This window comes from Mesoplodon densirostris, chromosome 6, assembly GCF_025265405.1.
Source record: "Mesoplodon densirostris isolate mMesDen1 chromosome 6, mMesDen1 primary haplotype, whole genome shotgun sequence".
NCBI lineage: Eukaryota > Metazoa > Chordata > Mammalia > Artiodactyla > Ziphiidae > Mesoplodon > Mesoplodon densirostris.
This window is the reverse complement of record NC_082666.1, coordinates 125,476,727-125,501,043: the sequence shown is the minus strand read 5'-3', so window position 1 is coordinate 125,501,043 and position 24,317 is coordinate 125,476,727. Positions and strand designations below refer to the sequence as shown.

The 24,317-nt window shown below is 41.5% G+C and overlaps 1 protein-coding gene across 9 annotated transcripts in view; it reads right to left on the bottom strand.

Annotated features, from left to right (window-relative positions):
* Positions 1 to 1,747: 1,747 nt before the first annotated feature.
* Positions 1,748 to 24,317, bottom strand: part of HMBOX1 (homeobox containing 1) — a 177,199-nt gene continuing 154,629 nt past the window's right edge. Inside the window, exons 7-11 of one of the 9 annotated variants that reach the window (XM_060102624.1) lie at positions 11,409 to 11,491; positions 9,690 to 9,785; positions 8,740 to 8,834; positions 8,457 to 8,528; positions 1,748 to 6,812 (exon numbers count right to left, since the gene is read on the bottom strand). In XM_060102624.1, the coding sequence (XP_059958607.1) occupies positions 6,675 to 6,812; positions 8,457 to 8,528; positions 8,740 to 8,834; positions 9,690 to 9,785; positions 11,409 to 11,491 (484 nt within the window). In that variant the 3' untranslated portion in view covers positions 1,748 to 6,674. Of the gene's footprint in view, positions 6,813 to 8,423; positions 8,529 to 8,739; positions 8,835 to 9,689; positions 9,786 to 11,408; positions 11,492 to 24,317 lie in introns of all 9 variants that reach the window. The other 8 variants (XM_060102625.1, XM_060102626.1, XM_060102631.1 and 5 more) reach the window with 8 other exon arrangements.

Below are 24,317 nucleotides of genomic sequence, written 5' to 3'. Positions count from 1 at the left end.
GGTTTCATATGACTTAGTCAAATGGGGAGAATAATCAAAGGCTTCCATTCTGAAGCTGAAATAACTCCAAATCCTTCTCTTCCACTTAGGAGAGGACGCGAACACTATGTCATTATTTTAGTCTACTGAGTTGCTGTTCCAAATGTTCTTGGGAGCATTCGTGCTAAAAGGGAACAGGGAATGGGAGATCTGCCATTTTCAATCACATAAAGGACGGAAATCCTTTTAATTATGACCATGCCAATCTACATCTTGCTGTTAAAACAGCTAATTACATGTCAGGAGGACACGCAGTCATTCAGAACAATTGTCGTTATATTTTTATATATTCATTCTGTGCCACCCCCCTCAATCGCCATGGTTACAATTTGAAAGGATTCGAGCAAACCTTCATTTGCTCACAGCACACCAACGTGAATCTGAGAGTTAATTATGGCTGTATAGAGCCATTTTTATTTAAGGGAGAAAGACAATGAAAACGGAGTCACGGGGGCCGGCGTCCCGAGGTGGTGTGAAGCGCCCGTGGAGCCGTGTGCACTCGCCCGCGCTGCCCCCGCACCCACCGGAGGGCACAGCGCGGCCGTCCGGACGGGGGCAAGATGGCTCCCGTAACTGCCCAGGAAAAGGGATGTCAGGAGGGAAGCGCAAAGGGCCCCCCGCAGAGGCATCCTTCCGTTTGTTCTGCGGGAGCTGTGGCTAATGAGAGAACGGGTGTGAGACGTGTGTGGGGAACTGCAGGGTGTAAAAATGCTAGTTCGTTAGATTTCGCTTGAATGGAATGAACCAGATTTAGTTCTGCTCACTGCCTGGCCCCAGGTGTCACAGGAGGAATGATAAAAATGAAGCCCAGGATAGGCGCACCTGGAATCCCAAGGCGCCTACCACGTCCTCGAGGTCTTTGGGTGACAATAAGAAGGGGATGCAAGATCCCCGCGTGCAGCCAGATCTTCCCTCTCCTCCCTCCCATATTTATTCCCCTCTTGATTAGAAAAGAAAACCATTGTTACAGGAAACTAGATTTCTCAAGATCGTTAGCTTTCCTTTTGCTGCTGTTGCTCATCCCCACTAAGGAAGAATAATGAAGCTGGTATGGAAACTTCTCACTATGTAAGCTTCCAGCGATTAGTGAGTCAACCATCGACCCTCTAAGGTAAGAGTAGTAGCTTATCACTTTTAGCCTGTGAGAATTAAGAACAGCCTTTTGTATAACCTGTTTGTGAGAGGGGTTTCTGTGACTGGAAGTGGACTTATGGGCTTGATGTGTTTAAAAAGCCTTTCCCACCACCTCAGTGCGGCAGTTCTCTTGAGAGCAGTAAGGAAATCCTTCCTCTTAAGTGATTATCATCTTTTGAAAAGAAGACCCTATCGTGAAGGCAACTGCAGAACAGAAAAAGAAAGGGCCTCTGCTTTGACAGCACACCACCGTTAGGGCAATCCTTCCAGGATAACCTGGGCATTCACGGTTGCCTCCCAGGGAAAATCTCCCATTCTCATTATGGTGCGATACCTTTAAACTGGGTAATTTAGGTATTACCAGGTAACGGCAACCAGACAATATGGAGATTAAGAAACAGAAGGGGGTTTCCAGGGCATGCAGCTCAGTTTGCCAAATTCAATATGGCTAACAACTGATCCCCAAATCCTGAGTAAACATCCTTGTTATTTAGAGAGCACATAAAAAGGAATGTCTTACGCAGCTCCTAGCCCTGCCCCCCTGCACCCCCCCCCACCCCACCCCTGTGCCCAGCAGAGATACCACCAGCGGGAGCTGGTCAATGTGCCCAACGTTCACTTGGGAAATCTTGACAAACAAACGCGGCTCAGTAAAGCTATAAATGGATTTGGCTGGTCTCAACGCAGCCCCAATGAATACAGTAGTAAAACATTACTAATAATCACAACAACAAAATGACAAACTCTATCACCACTCTGACATAAGATTTAAATCACACACAGTGATTAACACAGAAAACCAACGCACGAGTAGAGGGTCAGGACTATTGAATGCAGAGTGCTACTGCGCACAAGGTCATCAATAAGAAGAAAAATTATTGCCTAAGAATCTGTTGAGACCCATTGGGGAAAAAAATACTCTGGTGGTTCTCTGAACAACAACAAAAAGAGACAAACAGCAATTTTAAAAGGCAGAGCCACGAGTTAAATGGGAAGACTGCTTCTACCCAAACTCTTCTTAAGACCAAAGAGAGAGAAGGACTTGACGTTCACATTTTTAGGACGGGGGTGGGGTACCATTTATGAAAAAGGGATTATTTCCACTGTTGTGGGCAGAGAGAGTAGCTGGTCAGCGGAATATGAAGCTGGTCAAAAAGCTGGGCTGCGAGACAGGAAGGGGTGTTTGTGTGAAGAGATGGACCACACCCACCTACTCTGCCTGCTGCAGAGGATAAAAAAATTCCAGCAAGGAGTCAACTCAAGATGAGACCTTGGTTTGGAGCCCAGAGGAAAAGAGAAGAGGGGTTGTTCACAGACAGAGAGGCTGCGACTGTAGATTCCTGACGAGATGAAAGTCTGTTTACTTACACTTGGTGCCTGATGGTTGAAATCCAAGAGGGCAGTGTGTAAAGACAGAGGCCAAACAGGGAGAACGAAAGCAACTGTATCACTAGCTCTTCACGAGTTGTCCCTTTTGAGGTAAAGGTGCTGTTCATCAGCAACTGCTGCCATGATAAACCTACAGGACGGGGGGACTGGGTTTGCATCCTCCCATACTGAGGGGCTGCTCCCTCCCTCACGTCCTTTTTTTTTTTTTTTTTTTTTTACGGTACGCGGGCCTCTCACTCTTGTGGTCTCTCCCGTTGCGGAGCACAGGCTCCGGACGCGCAGGCTCAGCGGCCATGGCTCACGGGCCCAGCCGCTCCGCGGCATGTGGGATCTTCCCGGACCAGGGCACGAACCCATGTCCCCTGCATCGGCAGGCGGACTCTCAACCACTGTGCCACCAGGGAAGCCCCTCACGTCCTTTTAGGTGGTCACCGCGCCTGAGCTTAAAGGGGTCTTCCTGTTCGAGGATCTCTCTGTGAAGGACTACGAGACGTGGGGGAGAGCCCACCCACCGAACGACAACATGTGGGAACTCTACAGACTCCACAGGCAGGAGGAGGCCACCCAAAGGACTGAGACTTGAAGAAAACTGCCTTAAGGGGTGCTCTGGCCTTACAGGCTTTGCTGAAACAAACCACAATATCTATTTGGTACTGACGGGTCCTGGAAGGTCGCAGATCAGAGTGTACTGTGTAGCCCTCCCTGGCCTTCATCTGCTGTTACGATTCTCAAGAGGTGGGCAGAAATGGCATTAGGATGGTTCATCTTTAAAGGGTCCCTTTGTAAGGCTGTGTTATAAGAAGGCTAGGAAATTTACCCATGTGACCATAGTATAATTCAATGAAAGTCTCTTAAAAGAATAACAGACAAGTTACCTGAACTGCTTGCAAGGTTTCCCCACCTGACACGTTTAGTCTTCCTCACCTGGGAAGGAGCAGCCCCTGAAAGAGTCCTCGGGGGCCTGAAAAAAGTACAGCAGGAAGTGAGAAAAGAGGACAGAAAAACCGGACAGCACGCGGTGGGCTGCTTTAGGAGCCTGGCTATGTTCCCTTCAGTAAGAGCAGTTTAGGGTTTCTACTTCAATACCACCTCTTAAGCCTGAAAAAGCTTAAGAAAAAAATTTACTCCCCAAAGACATTACAAATTAGACAGTGGCAACTCCATATGCCACTGTAAGAACTAAGGTAGCCTGGAGAAGACAAACAAAAAACCAATGGTAGATTTAAATCGAGGCCCCAAAGAACTAAATTTTCACTTCTGGAGAAAAAGCAAAAGTTATATGTAAGGCAGTAGATGTTAGAGCAGACCGGCAGTCGTCTTGAATCAAAGAACTCCGCGTGCAGGGCTCCTTCCTCCAGTTCCCGCTGAACCCAAGGCAATGCTGCCCCGCACTGGCAGACACATTCTTTCACTTTTCCCAGATTTCCAGGTAAGCACCCGGTACTGCCTTCACGGATACTCTCCTTTACTCTTTGAAGCTTACTTTCCTTCCTCAAAGGTCTTAAATCAATGAAACCTTTTAGCTCTTCTCTGGCAATCACCCTGTTTCTTTAGAAACTGCAGCTGCCTTTATAGTTTGAGTCTGTTTCTTTAAAAGGACCAGCAAGAACAAATGATACTAGCAATGCCATCTTAAAGAAGCTATCAATTATAATAATCTCCTTACAGTAAATCATGGATGTGGCTTGTCAGACAGTATATTTTTCTCTCTCCTTTTCTTTCTGATTCAGCTGAAAATAAGCAGACAAAATTCCACCGAAATGGAAAGATATGTTGTATTTTTTCTAAATAATATCAAAGGAAAGAAAGATAACACAGTCTTCTAACAGAAATAAAAAGTCAAACACACTGAGAAAGAAAATGAGTGGGGGATCGATCATTCCTGAGAATAACAAATGCTACTCTTGAATTCGTTGGTTCAAGTAATATAGTTAAACAGAAAAGGCTACTCCATTTTACTTCAATTCTTGGAAGCTGGAAAAAAATATATACATTTTCCCCCTGAAATCTAAGGACAAGAGCAGGCCCAGGCCCTGCCTGTAGCTCTATAAAGTCACAGACCCATGGAAGGTGGCACCTTCATGCCTCCCAAAGGCTTCCTCACACTGACATAAGCAGGATGAACAGACAGTGGAGGCGATCTCATCAGCGTGTGCCTTAGGTGGGGTGAGACCAGCTAGAAGCTGGCGGATGTTCAAACTCACTGCTGAGGAAAGGAGAAATGAAGGCGGCCAGTCATTCTCTCTCTCAATGGTTTTAAGTTGAAAACATTTGGTGGGGGAGGAAGGGTGAAGAGGTGAGGAAATGGCACCCTCCTTCAATTTTAGAATCACTTTCAGGCAATGGATAAATAGACGAAGCCCTGCTTAACAGCCAGGCCCATATTCCCCTTTAAACGCGGCTTCGTTGTCTGTAGGAAGGAGAGAGGGAACGAGGCAGGAAATAGAGAGCAGCTGTGCCTCTTGCAGACGCACCCTACGCTGCTACACTGAAGGCTGTTTCCTCTTACCCACAGTGACAGTGTGTCCTTTAATCAGATGCCAAGAGATCATTTTCATACAAGGCCAGCAGATGTAATTTTCTTGGACGCATGAACAGTTCATCATTTTGCTACTGGACGACAAGGTGATCACAGGGTGACTTTATAACTCAAGTTCACTGTTTGGTATTTTGAGTTCTCAAAATGAAAAAAAGATTTATCAAATATAAATATCTTTAAAAAGTAACAAAAGTGCTACATATGTGATCAAGGAAAAAAATTCCATTAGTTACTGCCGCTTAAAGTAGATTAAACTTTACAAATATTACCACATCCATTATCAATATGGCTTCCAATTATTAAATAAATTGCCTGTAGCAATATAGCTTTTCACACCTCTCCAAGGACAGAGTAAAGAGAACACCAAAGCAGTCACATCCTGTTGTATCTCGCAGACCCACCGCACAAGTGGCAAACGTCCCCTGCTTTTTTTCTGCTCCTAGTTAGGAAAGTATTTGCGTTTGTGAGAGTCAGTCAGCATAATCCCGCTATAAAGTCCTCTATCAATCAACCTCTCATGTTGAGGGGGCTTCAGTTAATGGATACAAAGACTGGAAGTTCATTCACTCACTTTTGACCTTAGCTCCATCCTCGAAATGCCTTTTTTTGGTAGCAGGGAAAGGGGACACAGACAGGAGGCAAAGCAGCTTCCGCGACGACCTCCAGCACCTTTCCAGGCCGGCGTGTACCTGTGCCACGTACTGTATAGTGGTTCTGAGAACTGGAATTAACATCCATTAGACATTCAGCTCATGTTTTTTCCCAGTGCTCTCAAGCTGGGCTTTGTGGGTTTGTTTTTTTTTTAATGACTTTTGTTTTTTGTCATTTTTCTGTTTGTTTGTTTTAATCATGGTCCCAAAGGCAGAGGCAGTATTTTATCTACTTAAGTCACACAGCGTGTGAGAGGAAAGGATGTCTGTGTCAGGCATGTTAACATCAACCAAAATCTGACATCGAGTGTTTCCACTGACATTCTTAGCACAGCACCCAAAGAAGTATGATCTAGCCACAGTGTGACTATTATGAGGCACGGCTTATTGCAGCTGGAAATCAATTCTTCCCACACTGAGGTGGGGGTTCTAGTGTCCCTTTTACTCTGCGGGCACTCCCCAAATGGCGTCTGTCCATCCTGGGCCACACTACCTCAGCTTGCATCCTACCAGTCTTGGGGAAGGGAAAGGGGTACAGACTAGTGTTACAGGAATCTAAAGGTACCCAAGGTTTTACACACAACCTAATATTTGAGAACTGAGGGCTATCTAAATACCTGGAAGCACTTTCTTGGAATGCTAAGACAGAGCAGCAAGATTTTCTAGCCTCGGGGTCTGGGAGAAGGAAGTTTCGTTGGTTGGTTGGTCGGTTGGTTGGTTATTATTTACTGGGAATTAATACTGAGAGCGTATATGCAAAGGCTGAGGGCACCATGCCATCTTCACAGAACAAGACCCTAACGGCTAACTGACATACAAGAAACTGCAAGTTATACTGTAAGAACACATGTTAAGGACCGAGGAAAGTCTGCTAAGGTGCTACGTCTAAACTAAGTTAACGTCTCGTGTCCAATCCTCCCTCATCAGTCGTCATCCAGGGCCTCTGTCTTGATCTCGTTGGCTCCTTGTCGGGCCAAAGCCAAGATGGTGTGGTTGACTGCTGCCATTTCCACAGCTAATGAGATGGGGTCTTGGTGGTCACTATGGCTAGTACTGTCGTCCTAGATGTGCAGAGATAAGAAACAAATGTTATTAGTGCACAGGTAGAATTTGCTAGCTCACAGAAAGGCATGCTGTGGGCAAGGGGAGGCAGAACATTCGTGGGAGAAAACAGAGTTGGGGGCGTCATGATAGAATAGAGGTGAAATGTATTTAAGTAGACACTGAATGGATATAGGTCCAGAGACTTCTGGCTGGCATTTTTACGATTCAACAAATAAAAAGCACTAAAATGTTTTTTTCTTGCTGAGAATTTTTTCCTTCTATATCAGAAAGATTCCTGGGGGTGATGATCAAACCTGGACTATTCCAAGTTTGCAACAAATACAGCACTGGTTATTGAAGGCCAAACTAGTGAACTTAAATTCTGGATTGGTGCTCTTACAGATTATCAGAATTCACAGTAGCTCTCTACTCAACTGAGAAAACTAGACAAAACTACAGACACCAACACCTTACGGATAAAAATGCCTTTTTGTAAAAGACAAACCACCTCCCCCAAACCCCAAACTCTCAATTACAACAGGACAAAAGTGTAACTGCTGGAAGTGGCTTCGCGAGAAAATGTCGCCTGGCACTCTCCCGCTGTAAGGGAGCCGGGCGAGGGAAGTGCAGGTGTCTTACTTGGAGGGAGTGTGAAACTTGCCCTCCACAACGCCGATGTGTTAAACAATACAGCTGTGGTGGAAACTGGCACTGCAGGATGTTCGTCAGGCGCTGAAGATGGTGTTTCACATAAGGGGTAAGTTTCTCACCTGTCACATCCTCAGGGGAGCTCTGCATCGAAAAGCTTTGGAAAAGGGTGAGTCCCTTTTGGCGAAAAATAGCATGGCATGTGTTGCCCTTAGGGCATCTGGGAGAAAAAGTGGAAACGATCCACCTACATTGGTAGACTAAAAACTAACAGGAATGTTTCCACTTAGAAAGACTCACAGAACATTCTCTTGAGTGAAACATGGAGCTCTGATTTGGAGTCCCCAGAGGGAAATTCTGTGCTCATTCGCGCAGGCTGGCCTTTAGCTTAAGTAGGGATCAGCATGCAATTGCTGGTACCCTGGCAGTGTCTATGCTCAAGCTGGTAAACGGGCTGCAGAGCGGTCGGCAGAAGGAAGAACACAGTGGACTCTATTAAAAGAGCTGGCTGAGGGGCAAGGTAAAGGTGTACATCAAATAGGAAAGCACATGGTCTCCTGCTGGGGCCTAGGAGAAGACACCGTACATTCTCTTCATATTCCAAATGGAACGAGTTTAAAATCCTATAAAGAATGTAATGAACTCTGTCAACAGATATGTGGGGGGAAAATTCCCACATTCTTAGTTACTGAATTATTCCATCCAGTGGCTACAATTAAATATATTTTCCCCCTAAGCAGTGAAGAGTAAGTCAGGGTGAGGGGGGCAGACATGCGTTTATGAGATGGTGTGTGTGTCCATGTGCCAGAGACTCTGGAGGAACCACTAGCTCGGCACGAGGGTTCCCACGGCAACGGGGCCGGAGTGGGTGGGCCCTTCTACTTGTGCTGGTCCGACGTGTCCAGGCAGGGTCACAGCTGCCCGCAGCCCCTAGTGTCTCTCGGACAGTGAGTGTGTGTGTGGTGGACGGTGGAACTTGCTTGTTTGGATCAGATCCTCCTCTCTTCTTCTACCTTCTCTGCTTCTCTGCCTCCCTCTGAACTTCTTCCCTCCTCCTCCTCCCCATTGCGTACTTGCCAAGTATCCTGTTATATGACAATAAATCCATGTGGGTGAATAACGATTTCTCACAAATTCACTTTCAAATTACACGAAAATCTAACTAGACACAGGAGCCGACTGGAGGGACATTCGCTTGCCTCCCCTCCCCCACCCCGTACAAAACGCACCCACGGAGTTGAGTTGTCACACCGTCCCACCCGCTCTGTATCCGGCAGCCTCCCCTCCGCTGCTCACCTGCTCTGAGTAGTCATTTCCGTCGACGTCATCACTGTTGGAATGGCCTCCGGGACTCTGTACATCTATCCCATGACTCTCCAGGATTGCTGCTTCTTCGAAAAAAGCAAATAGATCCCTAAATTATCTGTTACAGCGCCATAATGGTCTAAACACTGAATGTGTATTGAGGAAATTAGAATGTAATTAAACAAAAACCTAGACTGCTCTCTATGTTTTGTTTCTTTTAAATTGCAGACAGATGGAGCTCAGTGGCACAGAGGTCAGGGGAGGAACACGCTTCCCATTCTGGAGCCCCTGCTGCTATGCGCGTACATTTGAGTGGCTGACTGTTAGGTGCTTCATCAATACTTACCAACTAATTAAACAGCTCTCCTGTCTTGGGGTTCTATAAAGCACTTGAGAATTGTAACGATGAAGGGGAAGGAAGTACGTTGATAAATGAAACACAAGTTTAGAAGCTCAAAACCACCCCTCCACCCCAGTCTCATCAATTCATGTTTCTTAAATGCTCTCTCTTTAAAAAAAAAAAAAAAAAAAAAAATCTCGCCTTTTACTAGCTTCCTTGTATACTAAGACTCTTTTATTCCAATGTTATTAATCACATGTTTCTTAACATCTAGGTCATAGCTCAGTAATAACAAAGACGCTAAGGGTATCACACTCCCTCTCTCAAGCCCTTACAAGTATCTTTAATATGCACCCCAGGAGTAACTGATCAGAGACATACAATGAGTTTCAGAAATAATGCCATTCTTATTACAATACAAATAGTGTAATTAATATTAACTTTGCATTATTAAAACTACAATGAAGAAAAACGTAAGGGCAAGTCTCAATAGGCTTAAGAGGTAGGATCATTTAGACAGTTCTAAACGGAAGTCACTCTTAAAATAAACGCAACGTCCATAATTGCCTCGAAAGAGATGGCAGCCTCTCTGATACATTACCGATATTGGCTCTCCTCTTGATCTCCTTCCGTCTGTTAGCAAACCAATTATATACTTTCAGGGAGGTAACTCGTTCCAGATCTGACAGTTTTTTGCCTGTGAATGCATGCAATAAAATTCAGATAATCTATATCTGAGACTAGTTTTAAGGGTTACTCCTTTTCTTTTTTAAAATGTTCTTTTGATTTCATTTCTTGCCAGAATAACAGATACAGAAGTAATATTGTTTAGCATGAGCTAGTACCATGTACAGACTCAATTACTGAATGGATAAACATATAAATAAACATACAAATAGCAACTAATAACACAAAGTGCTTGAATTCAGGAAACCACACAATATTAGGGAATTCCAATATTAAATACTACATTAAAGAATTCGGTCCGCTAGGGGTTCAAAGTTCACATGATTGTATATGAAGGCTTCATTTGATCAGCATCATTCTAGATGAATATGTTATTCTTTATCAAATTTCCAGATAGCTGAAGTTTATTTACATCTTTAAGGCCTTATATTACCTAGTTTCCTGCTGTCTTAAGACAGAGAATACTATCCATGTTTTCTTGAAGACTGAGATCACCATGACCAGCCATAACTGTAACTATGCTGGAACACACAGCACAATTCAAACTGCATTTTAAATGTAGTATATTCTTTGCTGTCAAATGTGACGTTTTATGGATAGCACCATGTTTACCAACACGGCAACCACCTTGTACCTTTCCCTCCTCCCTTATCCTTTTCTGTTCCAGCTTTTAATCCACACTGGGTGGAGAAACCAGAAAACAGGTTAGGCCCTTGATGGTAAGGGGGTGAAGTATTTTCCAGGAAGAGTTTGAGTTCCAGCACAGCTTCAGGGCTGGGACTTTTTGGCTTGTGTAAAATTAGGGTACAGGTATCACTGTAGCTGAGCTTGTATGGTTTAGATTATTAAAAGTCTGGCTTCTAACTAAGGGGGGGATAAATTAGTATTTAATTATTATAAAACAGTGATACTTTTGTGTTGATATATATATAGCCTTTAAGCCAATCCAATTAACTGGCCAAATGGAGATCAACTGGATCATCTTAACTGAGAATGGTTTCTGGTTAAAAAAAAAAAACCCTGTAAAACATGAAAGAGCACTTTAGCACTTGGAAGGAAAGAGGTATGAGTGCTTCAGGGGTTCTGTGGACTTGCACAGGAACAACAGGACTTCAGAATGGAATTACCCTACATTTTTTCCCACCTAAGAAGTCATCCGATGTAGGAAGGAGAAAGAAGCCAACTCCAAAAAATTCTTTCTTCAAGCAGGAATACAGAATTATACAATTTTCAATAGTTGTAAAAACACCAAAAAACCCACACACCCTATCTTAATAATTTCACTAACTAACCTTGCTTAAGTATACCAAACTTTAAAACTATTTTGAAATTGGTATATTTATGCTGTATTTTTGGAAAAAGAAATCTACACAGTCTTCACAAAAAATAATTTCGAGGTTGCGTATCTCAAGCAAGGACACTCGCTGGGAATTCCCACATGAAGTTTGATTTGGAGTGGCGTGATCACCCCCTAAGAAGCACTGTTTGAACAGGACAGGGTAGTGGCCATCCACAGGAGGATGGCAGGAATGGAGCCAAGAGCACCCTATTGGGAGAGGAAGAGACTTAGGTCCCAAATGATGACCTGAGCCGAGAGCTCCAGCACAGAGCCAAGCAGCACTTGCTGCCTTACCTGGTTTCTGTATAACTGCGTTGCAAGCATTTGCAATTTCTTCTCTCTTTGCTTCATCTGGGTATTGATTCTCATTGAAGTAACTGCAGAGGCAACCAATTAAGACACAAAGTTTGTACTTTTAAAAACTGTGCTCTCCTTAAAACACCAGCCCACTGAAAAAGATGTTCTTCTTTAGGATGTAACATTAGAGTGTTTGGTCCAGCCTGTCCAATGGAATTTTCTGTGAGGATGGAAACGGTCTGTTCTGTACTGTCCAACAGGGTGGCCACTACTCACATGTGGCTGCTGAGCCCTTGAAATGAAGCTGATGTGGTTGAGGAAGGGAATTTTTAATTTGATTTAATTTTAGCAAATTTAAATTTAAGTAGCTGCATGTGACTAGTGGCTTCTATATTGGATAGTACAGGTCTGGCCGCTGCTAGGCTTCATTAAAAGATGTCCTTGAAAAAAAAAGTTACTTGTGATATGGGTGGCTGGTTGAAATCACAGAGTTCTGTTATTAAGGCACTGGTAACAATAGGACTCTCTTTGCATGTCATGTTTGTAGTAGCAAAAGTTGGAAATTACCCAATTGTCCCATCAGTAGGAGAATGACAGAACAAATTATGGGACATCTATATTTATACACAGCTATTCAAAAATGACTAGAAAAACTATCCATTGGCCTGGAGAGATGTTTATGACACAGTCCTAAGTGCGAAAAACAATCTGTAGAATAATGTGCATGTAAAAGTACTGTTAAGAAATTTGAAAAATTCCTGTCTATATGTACTTAAATTTGCATGGATAAAAGCTGGAAGGGTACACATCAAGCTTGATTACCTCCTTGTGGGAGAAGGGGATTCATAGGAGGAAATTTAAACATTTCTTAATTTATTTTTGCCTTTTCCCCTATGTGAAAAAAGCATATATTAGGGCCTCCCTGGTGGCGCAGTGGTTGAGAGTCCGCCTGCCAATGCAGGGGACACGGGTTCGTGCCCCAGACTGGGAAGATCCCACGTGCCGCGGAGCGGCTGGGCCCGTGAGCCATGGCCACTGAGCCTGCGCGTCCGGAGCCTGCGCTCCGCAACGGGAGGGGCAACAACAGTGAGAGGCCTGTGTACCGCAAAAAAAAAAAAAAAAAAAAGCATATATTACTTCTATACAATAGTACTTAAAGAAATTAGGCTTACTGAACCCATCCCTAGTATTAGCAGATCTGTGAGACTATATGTGGGAACAGAATGCTTATTAGCACTACCTGTTCTGTCATCTATGAGTTTAAAAAAAAAAAAAAAAAGAAAAAGTGGACTTCCCTGGTGGTGCAGTGGTTAAGAATCTGCCTGCCAGTGCAGGGGACACGGGTTCGAGCCCTGGTCCGGGAAGTTCCCACATGCCGCAGAGCAACTAAGACTGCGAGCCACAATTACTGAAGCCCACGCGCCTAGAGCCCGTGCTCCGCAACGAGAAGCCACGGCAATAAGAAGCCCACGCACCTCAACGAAGAGTAGCCCCCGCTCACCGCAACTAGAGAAAGCCCACGTGCAGCAACAAAGACCCAACGCAGCCAAAAATAAAATATAAATAAATAAATAAATATATAAAAGACAAAAAAGAAAAAGTGAATTTCTGTGCTTTGAACCTGGAAACTTAAGATCAGGAAATGATTCCTTGTCAAATTCTAGTACCTCTCATCTCCTCAGGGGCTTCCCTTCCCCCAGAAAGCAGCTTTCCCATTCCTTCACCCTCTGTCTGCACTGGTGAAAATGCCATTCTACTGGGAATAAACACTGGAGGCCCCTAACCCACCCTGTGAATCCCCAAACCCGCCTTCCGCAAGGCCACTCCTCTCCCCTGAAGCCCTCTCCATGAGACCATCCTTCACTGTAGTCCTGACACAGCAGCTGCCATCACCAAACAGCCTATCATTTTCTAAAATATAAGCGATAGAACTATATCATCCCGTTTTGTCAACTACCACCCTCCACAAATGGTCTCCTGCTTAAGTCCAAGATTTAAGCATCTCTTCCCACATGACGTTCTGCTATCATTTTTAGGGCTTCCGTGTTCATACTGAGAGTTCTTCCAATCTCTGCTCCACTTCCACATTCCTACTGACCTTTATCTTTACTCCACTTCTGCTATTTACTTGGGCAAAGACACTCTGGATTAGTTTCCATTAACCAGCATCACGGGCATCACCTGGCAGCTTGTTAGAAAGGCAGAATCCCAGACCCCACTTCAGACTAAATCAGAATCCAAATGTTATCAAGATCTCCAGGTGATTTGAATGCACATTAATGTTTGAGAAGCACTGGATTAGCTCATTCATTTAAAATTCAACAACAAAGACAACAAAAGCAGATATTAAGTACCTAATGTTATGTGCATCCACTGTGGGTAAAGAAGAGAATTAGTTTCTGACTTCAAGGAGTTTATAATCTACTGAAGACACATATAAATCAGTGCACTTGTGATAAAATTCCACAGGATGTCTGAACAGAGCAGAGTTCAGACAGACGAAGGTGTGCTCAGTGTTGCTGAAAGACCTGGCAGAGGAAGTGCCGTCTGAGTTAGGTCTTGAAGGTGAACAGGAGTTTGCAAGGCAGAGGAGAGGAGGAAGAACATTTCATGCAAGGGAAAGAGCATGAGCAAAGGCAAAAGGCAGACAAAAGCCTTGAGGATTCTGGGCACAGAGGAGCGTTCAGTGTGGTTAGAACATGGGGAAGAAATGAGGAGACACGAGTCTGGAAGAGGAGGGTGGGGCCAGCCTGTTCTGTGAGTAGTAGAGACTTCCCCCTGAAATAGCGGTTTTCAGGCCACACAGAGATACACTCCCGTCTGTGTTTGAGAACGATAACATGTCTTCAATACTCAACCCTATGATCTGAAATAATTCCCCAATCAACCTTCTACTCACCTGCTCCACCTCTCCAAAATAATTTTTTCTTCACCTTCTTTATAATCTCGAATCCTTTAAAACCCTACTCCAACTTTAGAAATCTGTTCGTCTATTACTCTTCTTCTGGCCTCACCTCTCATTTTCCAGCCTGAACTCCATGGCAAGCTGAATCAACTGTATCTCTTAGGAGAAATGCTGATTATTCAGCGTTTCTGTCCTTCCACCATACCTATCCAGCCAATCTCCCACCCTGCAGAAAGCACCTTCCTCTTGTTTTCTTCCATCCTTCTCGCAGGGTACCAGATGTTCCTGGACAAAGTCATAAAATAGGGCCAGTTGGTTTCTTTATAAATCTGTGCTTTTCAGCCTGAACTGGGCCCCTCAATTCTGTGGGGAATGCTTTTTGTCCTTCTAGCCACCTGTCTTTCATACTCCATCTTTAGCGCCCACTCACCCGAGACCTTTCCACTCGGAAGTCCCGAGCCCTCAAACCCACTACTGTCACTCTTCTCGCAGATGCCCTTGCCTCCTCTTTTACCAAGATGGAGGTTATTAAATATGAGTTTGCTTAATGTTTTTAGCTTCTCAACTTCTACACGTCTCTGAGTCACTGCACATTCTTCTCTTCGTCTCATGGCAGAGGAAGATGCGTTCTCCTCTTCAAGGTCTACTTCTCCACCTGTGTCTTTGATCTCATCACCCCCACCCTCATTCATTTTCTCAACTCTCTCCTTTCTTTCTTGCATACCCCTTCTTTTCCCTGTGCCCATGCAACTTACTCTATTTCACTGATTTTATGACGCACATTTCCTCATTATTATAATCTCTAAAATCTTATAATTGGTGGTGTCTGAAAATTAACTGGCAGTGTCCTCCCTCCACCCACGCGCACCCCAGTACATAAATGAAAGGTGTGTCATACAGTCAAAGCCTTCTTAGATTTGATGGAATATGGTAGCTGCTAAGACCTAGAGGTCCCGTTTCAGTTACAGCTCAATGGCTACTACTTACTCCACCTCACTGTGGTAACTCCTCTTCCAAATTACTGCAAAGCCTGTGATTGACACCCTACTCCCTCTAATGTCTGATTCATATTCCTAATGTACATCTCTAGTCATGCCACTATTCTGTTCAAAAGTTTTTCAAGATTTATTATAGAGGTGTTTAGAGTTCTCCCCCAAACTACCTTTGCATCTTTGTCTGCTGCTACTCTCATATAGGCATGCTACAGTCTAGGAAAATGGAATAGCCTCGTCAAGCGCCTGCATCTCTGTGCCTTTCTCCTACCGGTGTATCTGTTTTTTGCCTCCCTGTCCCCAAACCACCTTGTCTGTCTTTCAGGGCATTGCTCAAATATCACCTCAAAGGTAAATAATTTCCTTACCCCATGAACCCCACAGCATTGCATCTGTTTCTCTCTTACACCTTTTCCATCTTGTATTACAGTTATCACTGTACACCTCTCTGACTACACTGAAAACCACCTGAGGCCAGGGTGCCAAGTCTGACCCATCCCCACACGCACACCTCATTGATGATATGCGCTCCTCAGTAACAATGGAAAAGTCCCCACCAGCCCAGGCTAGGGGCCTCCAGAAGAAATGGATATCACTGTAAATGAATGGTTGACCATCAGGGGTATAGAGTTACTGCAACAGGGTCTTGAAGGGTACATACTAAACTGTTACAAGTGATGATTATCTCCTGGGAGCAAGAATGCTGGGGGCGGTGGGTAGAAGAGAGGGAAATATTGGTGGTAATTAAGATCGGTTTTCACATTCTGCTTTATATACTTCTCTGTTGAATTTCTGAAGTGAACATATGCTATTTTCAGAATTTTTTTTTCTTTTTTTTGTGCGATACGCAGGCCTCTCACTGTTGTGGCCTCTCCCTTTGCGGAGCACAGGCTCCGGACGCGCAGGCTCAGCGGCCATGGCTCACGGGCCCAGCCGCTCCGCGGCACGTGGGATCCTCCCGGACCGGGGCACGAACCCGTGTCCCCTGCATCGGCAGGCGGACTCTCAACCACTGTGCCACCAGGGAAGCCCAGAAATTTCTTTTTAATAAAAGAACTTTGGGAAAACATTCAGACAATTAAGGACTAGCTTACTGATTAATATAACTCCATAAACAATTTATGTTTGGAAAGTATATCTGGATTGGCTAGAAAATATTATGTTTGTGATTGCCATTCTAGTGACTAACAGAATAAAACCAGAGTATTTCTGGAAGTTAAATAACAATTTGCAGTAATTCGTGGCATATATGATTAACGAGTTTAAAAGTTTTTTAAAATCTTATTTAATTTGTATTTTTAGGATTTCACTATATAAAATAAAGTCAGAATAAAAATAAATTGGGGGCTTCCCTGGTGGCGCAGTGGTTGAGAGTCTGCCTGCCGATGCAGGGGACACGGGTTCGTGCCCCGGTCCGGGAGGATCCCACATGCCGTGGAGCGGCTGGGCCCGTGAGCCATGGCTGCTGAGCCTGCACATCTGGAGCCTGTGCTCCGCAAAGGGAGAGGCCACAACAGTGAGAGGCCTGCGTATCGCACAAAAAAAAAAAAAAAAAAAAAAAAAAAAAAAATTGGTAACGTCTTCCAAATTAAAGACTCAAGAATATAATTCACTAACTATAGTTCTAAATCTCTAAGCCTGGCAATTAATACTTTCTTTTCTGTTAAAGACCTATTATTTTTATAATTAAGAAATGTAGGCCTATTGAATATTTCAATTTTCATTAAAATGTGCTACCACAGCTGGAGGTGTGTACACTGGACTGTGAGCACCACTTTTCATCTTTTTATAATGTTTCAATGTTTAAAAAATGTTAATTAAATATAGATAGTATAATCTAAACTGATAAAATGATATATTTTAAGATACTTCATGGTAAATATTTAAGTTTAAAATGTAATAGTTAAAATTTTTTTGCAAAAAAATTACGAAGCTCTTAAAGCTTTCTTCTTGGTCATGGTGGGAGGGGTGGCAGACAGACACACAGTACTGATGTAAAGTGGAAGAGTGTTTACGAAAGACAGAGGTAGGCCAGGAAATAAAATATTCAACAAATAAGTATTACATAAGTGTGAGTATGTACTTGAGTAGACGTAAGTTCAACACATGGCCCTGACCGTAACAATATACAGTTCAGTTGAAGACGTCAGGTTTAAAAAAGTTAAACAATAGGAGTTAAAGAAACGGTCAAAATAGTAAAACTGTGACAAACCAGAATACATCTAGCTGCTAATTAACTATATAAATGATACGTTAAATAAATTCAGGTTAGAGAGATCTCTCTATGGACTGTGCTGATCTGGGAAAGCTCACTGATTTGGACAGGCTTCCGAGGGATGCAGAGGCCCCAGGCATTGGACAGGAAAGGGCAAAGTTATCAGCAAAGACAAAAATACAAAGGTATAGAAACCTAAGATGTGCCTGGAAGACAGAAGGCAACTAGTAATGCAATCTGATTAGACTAGAAGGATTATACGTAGGGTTTGCCTGAAATAGTGCTATTATCCTGGATTATTAACAAACCCCCCTCTCATTCCCCTAAAGTATCCCACTTAGACAATAAATTACATGGTCACCCCAGGACCACATCACATTACTGACTTATCTGAATTTAATGTTAACTAAAATCCCTATGTCTTTTTCACATGTGCTCTGTGTTCTGGATATTGTCAAAACAAAGGAAGCTGAATCAAAGAAAATAATAACTACGGTTTCTATCTAGTTACTTACAAGAGGAGCTATCTAAGCCCAAGGAATCTGCTTGGCATGTAACAGACATTCAGTAAGTAAGTGTCTGATCAAAAGATGGCTGAATAAATGACACATGAAAGAATGAATGAATGAAAGTAAGAAACAGAGGTGAAAACAGCAAACAGTAGTTTCAGTTAAGGCCTTTAGTGAAACCAAGAATACCTCTTTCAGGAGAAAGCTAGTTGGGTTCTCACCATACTGTACACCGTCTTCTCTAGGTATATTCAGATATAGCTGAATACAATTACATTAGTATAGTGTTTATTTCTGAACTATACATAACCAATAGACTATCAATGAAGTTGGGAAATAGGTCTAATGACTTCGATATTTAGACATAATTAATCACTCATTTAGTCACCCCCAAATGTTGACTGAGTCCTAGTTTATACCAAGCAATTGGCAAAATGGTGGCAAAAGATGAACCATGCAAAGCCTGCCAGTGTAATCACTGGGTATGTATGTATGTAACAAAACACATTATAAAGTCCACTGTAAAATGGACTGTATTAGTGGTATGGATGTAGTATATGGGAGTAGAGAGGAATCAACAATTGTGCACGCTTCTTGGAGACAGATCATAGAGGGTGGATAAAGTGAAATAACCCAAGGCAGAGGAAGCAACATGTAAAAGAAAGGGGGTCATGAAAGACCTTAAAATGTTCTGAGAATGAGGAGTTCAGTGTGGATGAAATATACATGAGATGGGGAGACTGGGGATCAAACTAAAGAAAAATATTGGGTCCAGATTTTAAAGAGTATGATAGAGTTTGCATTTAACTTTTTTGGCAACTGGAAGCAAAGGTTTTTAAGCAGGGGTATTATATGATCAAACTTATTTTGTAGGGCAGTATCTCTGGTGATACTAGAGGCAAAAGCCAGTTAGGCAGCTGTGGTAACAGCTGAGGAGAGGATCTGAAGTAGGCTAAGGCATGGAAATAGAGAGGAAAGATGAGATTAGAGACATTTCGGGGGCTTCCCCGGTGGCGCAGTGATTAAGAATCCGCCTGCCAATGCAGGGGACACAGGTTTGAGCCCTAAGTCTGGGAAGATCCCACATGCCGCGGAGCAACTAAGCCCGTGCGCCACAATTACTAAGCCTGTCCTCTAGAGCCCGTGAGCCACAACTACTGAGCCTGCGTGCCACGACTACTGAAGCCTGCGTGCCTAGAGCCCGAGCTCCGCAACAAGAGAAGCCCCCACTCGCCACAACTAGAGAAAATCCACACGCGGCAACAGACCTAATGCAGCCAAAAATAAATTAAAAAAAAAAAAAGAGAGAGCGAGAGAGACATTTCAGGATGGTAATAAAAATTCAAGACAGCCTTGCTTCCTGGGTTTAGGCACCCCCTCCCTGCCCCACCACCAAAAGAGACAGCTTTAGGAACAGTACTCACTATTCATTATTCACCTTCAAGCATTTTAAGCTTAAGTTATGTCAAAGGAATAGATATTTCTACTGTTACCAAGTGGATAAATTGTAGGAGAACTTGGTTCTGAGACTCTAAAAGGGACCTGTTTCTGAAATATACTTCTTCTGTCCCATATAAGAATGTTTATAGCCCTACACATTTTATAAGACAAAAAAGGGAAAGAGATGTAAACAGAAATCTACAGGAAGTAATATAAGAGTGATAAAATAAATCCTAAGGGCACTACACTTTTATAGACAAAGGACATTGTCAGCTGAGTGATCAGTGAGTATCTTCACAGAGGGAAACCAAATGATCGCTTTGCAAGACCCTGACAGCAAAGACTTAAAATGAAAAGTGGAAAAATAATTTACATGAGATGAGAAACCATAAGCTAGTAACAAATTGAAATGTCCTTGAGGCACCTTCATTTCAGTAACACTAAGTCTATAAAAACTGCAGCCAGAAAGTTCCTCCTATTATGCCTTGGTGAGCATATAGAAGACAGGGAATGGCTCTCTAAGCAAGGGATAATGCCATGTAAATGAACTTTTTTTTCCCCTTCTGTGCCTTTAAGTGAACTCTCCCTCCTCAAGAGATATTTAAACCTCACCATTTTAGTAATTCAAAATAAGGTTTCAGGATTGTCATACACTGCTCACTATCTACAATCCAGTGTGCATTTCTTCATCCCTAAGTAAAACTACTGGGTGGAGGGCAGGAAAGAGAGTAACATTAAACTAAGATACTTTGGAACCTAATTGTCCCATCTCCTCTCTGAGAGCATCTATGTGTTAAATGATCTTCAGCAACAAACAAAATAATTTAAAATTTTCTTTTTTGGGGGGGGGATTGTTTTTAAACAACAGAGTGAAAGCAGAGATGAAAGAAATGGGAAAAGTTTCTTTAAGTACAGCAACTCTCTTTTGTGAATCCATAAAGGTCTAAGGAAGGAACATCATCCTCAGTTCACTTACACACCTGGACAGTGATATCCTACATTTTATCCAAAGATCTCAAAGACCCTCTGATACTAATCATACCTAAAAATATCCCTGAAAAATCATCAGGAGTCAGAGAGACATAAGAGGGGCAGAACTATAAATCAGCTATGCATACGACTCTTCATCATTCACTGTGGACTTCAGGACAATAAGGGACTTTGAAAGATTACTCACCGATCAACTTCCACATTTGAGAAATGGAGACAATGACAAGCTTACACTTAGTAAGCTCCCCAAAGTTACAGAGCTGGCTGGCATTAGAGACAAGCTCCTTGACTTCCAGGCCCATGCTCTTTCCACTCCTGCTTACTAAAGAAGTCGCTGGATGTAGTGGGTTGAAGAGTGTCACCCAAAAATTCATGTCCACCTGGAACCTCAGAAAGTGATCTTATTTGAAATAGGGTCTCTGTAGATGTAATTTTGGGAAGGATCAAAATGAGGTCAAGCTGGGCCCTAAACCTAACGAGAGTGTCCTTACAAGAGAAAAAAAAAACACACACACAATCAGAGAAGACAATGAGGAAATGAAAGCAGACACTGGAGTGATACATCTACAAGACAAGGAATGCCAAGGACCTCTGACAACTGACAGAAGCTAGAAGAGCGGTGTGGGAGGGTTTCTACCATCAGAACCTCCCAAAGGAACCAACTCTGCTGACGCCTTTTGTTCTAAGCCACCCAGTTTGTGGAAATTTGTTATGTCGGCCCTAGAAAACGAATACTCTGGGTAAACAGAATCAGTACAAAAAGAATGGATAGTCTTAAGAGATACTGTGATTCAACTATCATAACTTGATGGACATTATTTCACTATAGAAATACACCTGGCAAGTAGACTGGAATAAGCAGCTATTTCTGTAAGTAAGTAGTCTGTCAGCAGCTGAATAAGGCATTCTTTGAAAGTCTGGTCAAATACAGAACAATTCTAACTTCAATTCCCTTTCCTCCTGTAATCCAAACTGGACTGCTACCCTTCTTTTGATGCTTAACACTGTCCTCCATTTGAACAGTTTTCATACTAAGCCCTCAATTCAAAGCTTTATTAACTTTTTTAGATTGGCTACTTCATGATAATGGAGCTAAGAGATTGCTGTATTCATCTGTATCTTTACAATGAGCGCAGTGTTGACTTTTTAAAATCTTGGAACAGTAAGTACAGATAAATATTTCTGTAATACAACAGAGATTATCAATATTAAAAAATCTGCTAAGAGATGTATAATAAAACAAGTATACTAAAACTATGGTAGAATCTAGGTGATAACTGTAAAATTCTTCCAGCTCTGCTGTACATTTAAAATTTTTCACAATAAAATATTGGGAAAACAGTAATTGGTAACATTAATAAGATGATAAAATGCTAGGAGCACCTCCATTAAATCAGAAACAAGGCAACAGAGCTCACCATCCCCAGTACAACCTTTACTTTTGTGACAATTTAATGTTTTTTTTTCTTTAAGTCTTAGTACAATAAGGCATGAAACAGAATTAAGAAACAAATTGGGAAGGAGAGCCACAAAAATATCAATTGCATATTATATTATACCAAGAAAGCCAAGGGATAAATTCAAATTGCCTCAGAAGTAATCAATCAGGTGGCTGGGTACTAAACAGGCCAACAAAAATATCAAAACTTTCCTATGCATCAATAATAAGCAATTGGACAACCTAACAGAAAAAAAGGCATCTATTCATGAGAGCAAGAAAAATGAGAATTAAAATAAAAATGCCTAACAAGAAATATATAGAAACCATACAAAAAACTAAAAAATGTTATTCATTTTGCTGATAGGTATAAAAAAGATACAAGAAATGAGAGGCATATAACACATTTCTAGATAAGAATGAATAATATGACAATGTCATTTCTTCCCAAATTAATTTTTAGGTTTAACTTCAATGAAATTTAACTTCAATCATATTTTTCTTCCCTCTTTTTTTCTCAGTGGGAGTGGTATGAGTCAACAATACTATTTGAATGTTTGCCTGAAAAAACAGATGAAAATGGTTAAGAACATTTTGAAAACCGTAATAAATAGGCTCTCTCTTGTCAAATATTGTGGAATTATATGATAATCAGAGCTGTGGTTCAAGAATTGTTGATAAGATCAATATAGAACCAACAAATATAATAACTTTATATGCAAGAAAGAAAGAATTTTAAATCTAAGAAGAAAGGGAGAATTGGCTCTCTGGAAAATAAGACCAAACTAGACCTTCACCTTATAAACCCAATATTTTATGACTAAATGTAAAAGAAAACATCTGAATGAGGAAGCATACGTGATGGAGGCAGTCACACAAGAACAAAAGCACTGGATTTATCTACATTTAAATAAAAAATTAAATAAATTCCAAATATATAGCGGAAAGGGTTAATGATCTCATTCTACAAAGAGTTAACATACAAGCCAATAAGAAAACATGAATACACAATAGAAAAATGGGTAAAGGAAAAGAACACCAAAAGATGAAGTATGAATGATTAATAAACATGTTAACATATTTAGTCTCACTAGTAATTAAAGAGAAGTTTAAATGTAGACAAAACAGTTCTTTTCACCTACCAAATAAGTAAAATGAAGCTGATTTTCACTCACTAAAAAGATTATGGTATGCAGGGAAGGCAGGCTGTGGTGACAGGAGCAGTGCATGCTCAAGGCCACTGTTGGTGATGTGAATAAATTCAGCTTTTTGTAGGGAGCTGGTAATATAGTCAAACATATCATTATTCTTAAGACAAAAGGTAAGAACAAGGGTGTCTGTGTCAGTACTATTTAACAGGGCAAAACTGGGAAGACTTTAAATGTCTAATAAAATAATAATGGTTAAATATGATTATGGTATAGGCATTTGAAAAAAAGGGAGCCATTTAAAAAACTCGTGTTTTCAAAGAGTACTAAATGACATTGGAGAATGTCAGTGGAAAAAAAAGCAGTTTACAAAACTAGATATGAGTTATTCTAATTGTGTTTAAAATACAGATAAGATAGAAACACTAAATGTAAATGTACCAAAATATTTTTTGTGGTTATGAATGGAAATATTATTTTCTTCTTTATACATTGTTTTCCAAATAGTTTACAATGTGTTACTACTAATTTTCTAATAAAAAATGCTACCCCAAATAAAAATAAACTGGGTTATGTAATATTACAAAAACCTAACTCTGATTAATTTTATAACTGCTTTTCAAAATACTTTTCTTTCTTTTACCATCCCTGTATCTGTTTACAAACTGGCAACATAAGCAGTTATGAAGTTAGGACCTGAGCTAGCTAGATACAGCTGTCCACGCAAATGTCCAACTGCAGGGGACTGGGTAACAAATTATGGTATATTCTTGTACAAAATTCTTTTGCTTAGAAAGATATACAGATATATACATAACACAGAAAAATGGCTAAAAAGAAACATACCAAAATGTTAATGATTATCTCATTAAGCGCATTTTAATTTTCCTCTCTATATTTTCTTGCATTTCTCCATTTTTTATATAAGTATGTGCTTATTTTGTAATTAAAAAGGCATTATTTGAAAATAAAGTTTGCTGTCCCAAAGCATGAACAAAATAGAACTGCATAAAATTATTTTTAAATAATAAATGTCTTAGTTTTTCTTAATGCCTTTTGGCAACAAACAAATTCACACTTTAAACATCTGTTTTGCAAACACACTAAAGTATGACAAACAAAAGATGTTCTACACTAATGTATTTTTTTATAAATAAAAGTTCACTTCTAATTCTACAGAATTAAAATAAATAATGGCTCCCTCCAAATCAGACTTTTGTAAGGTTCACATGACCTTCCAAGCAAAAGCTAAAATATGAATGAGTTCTA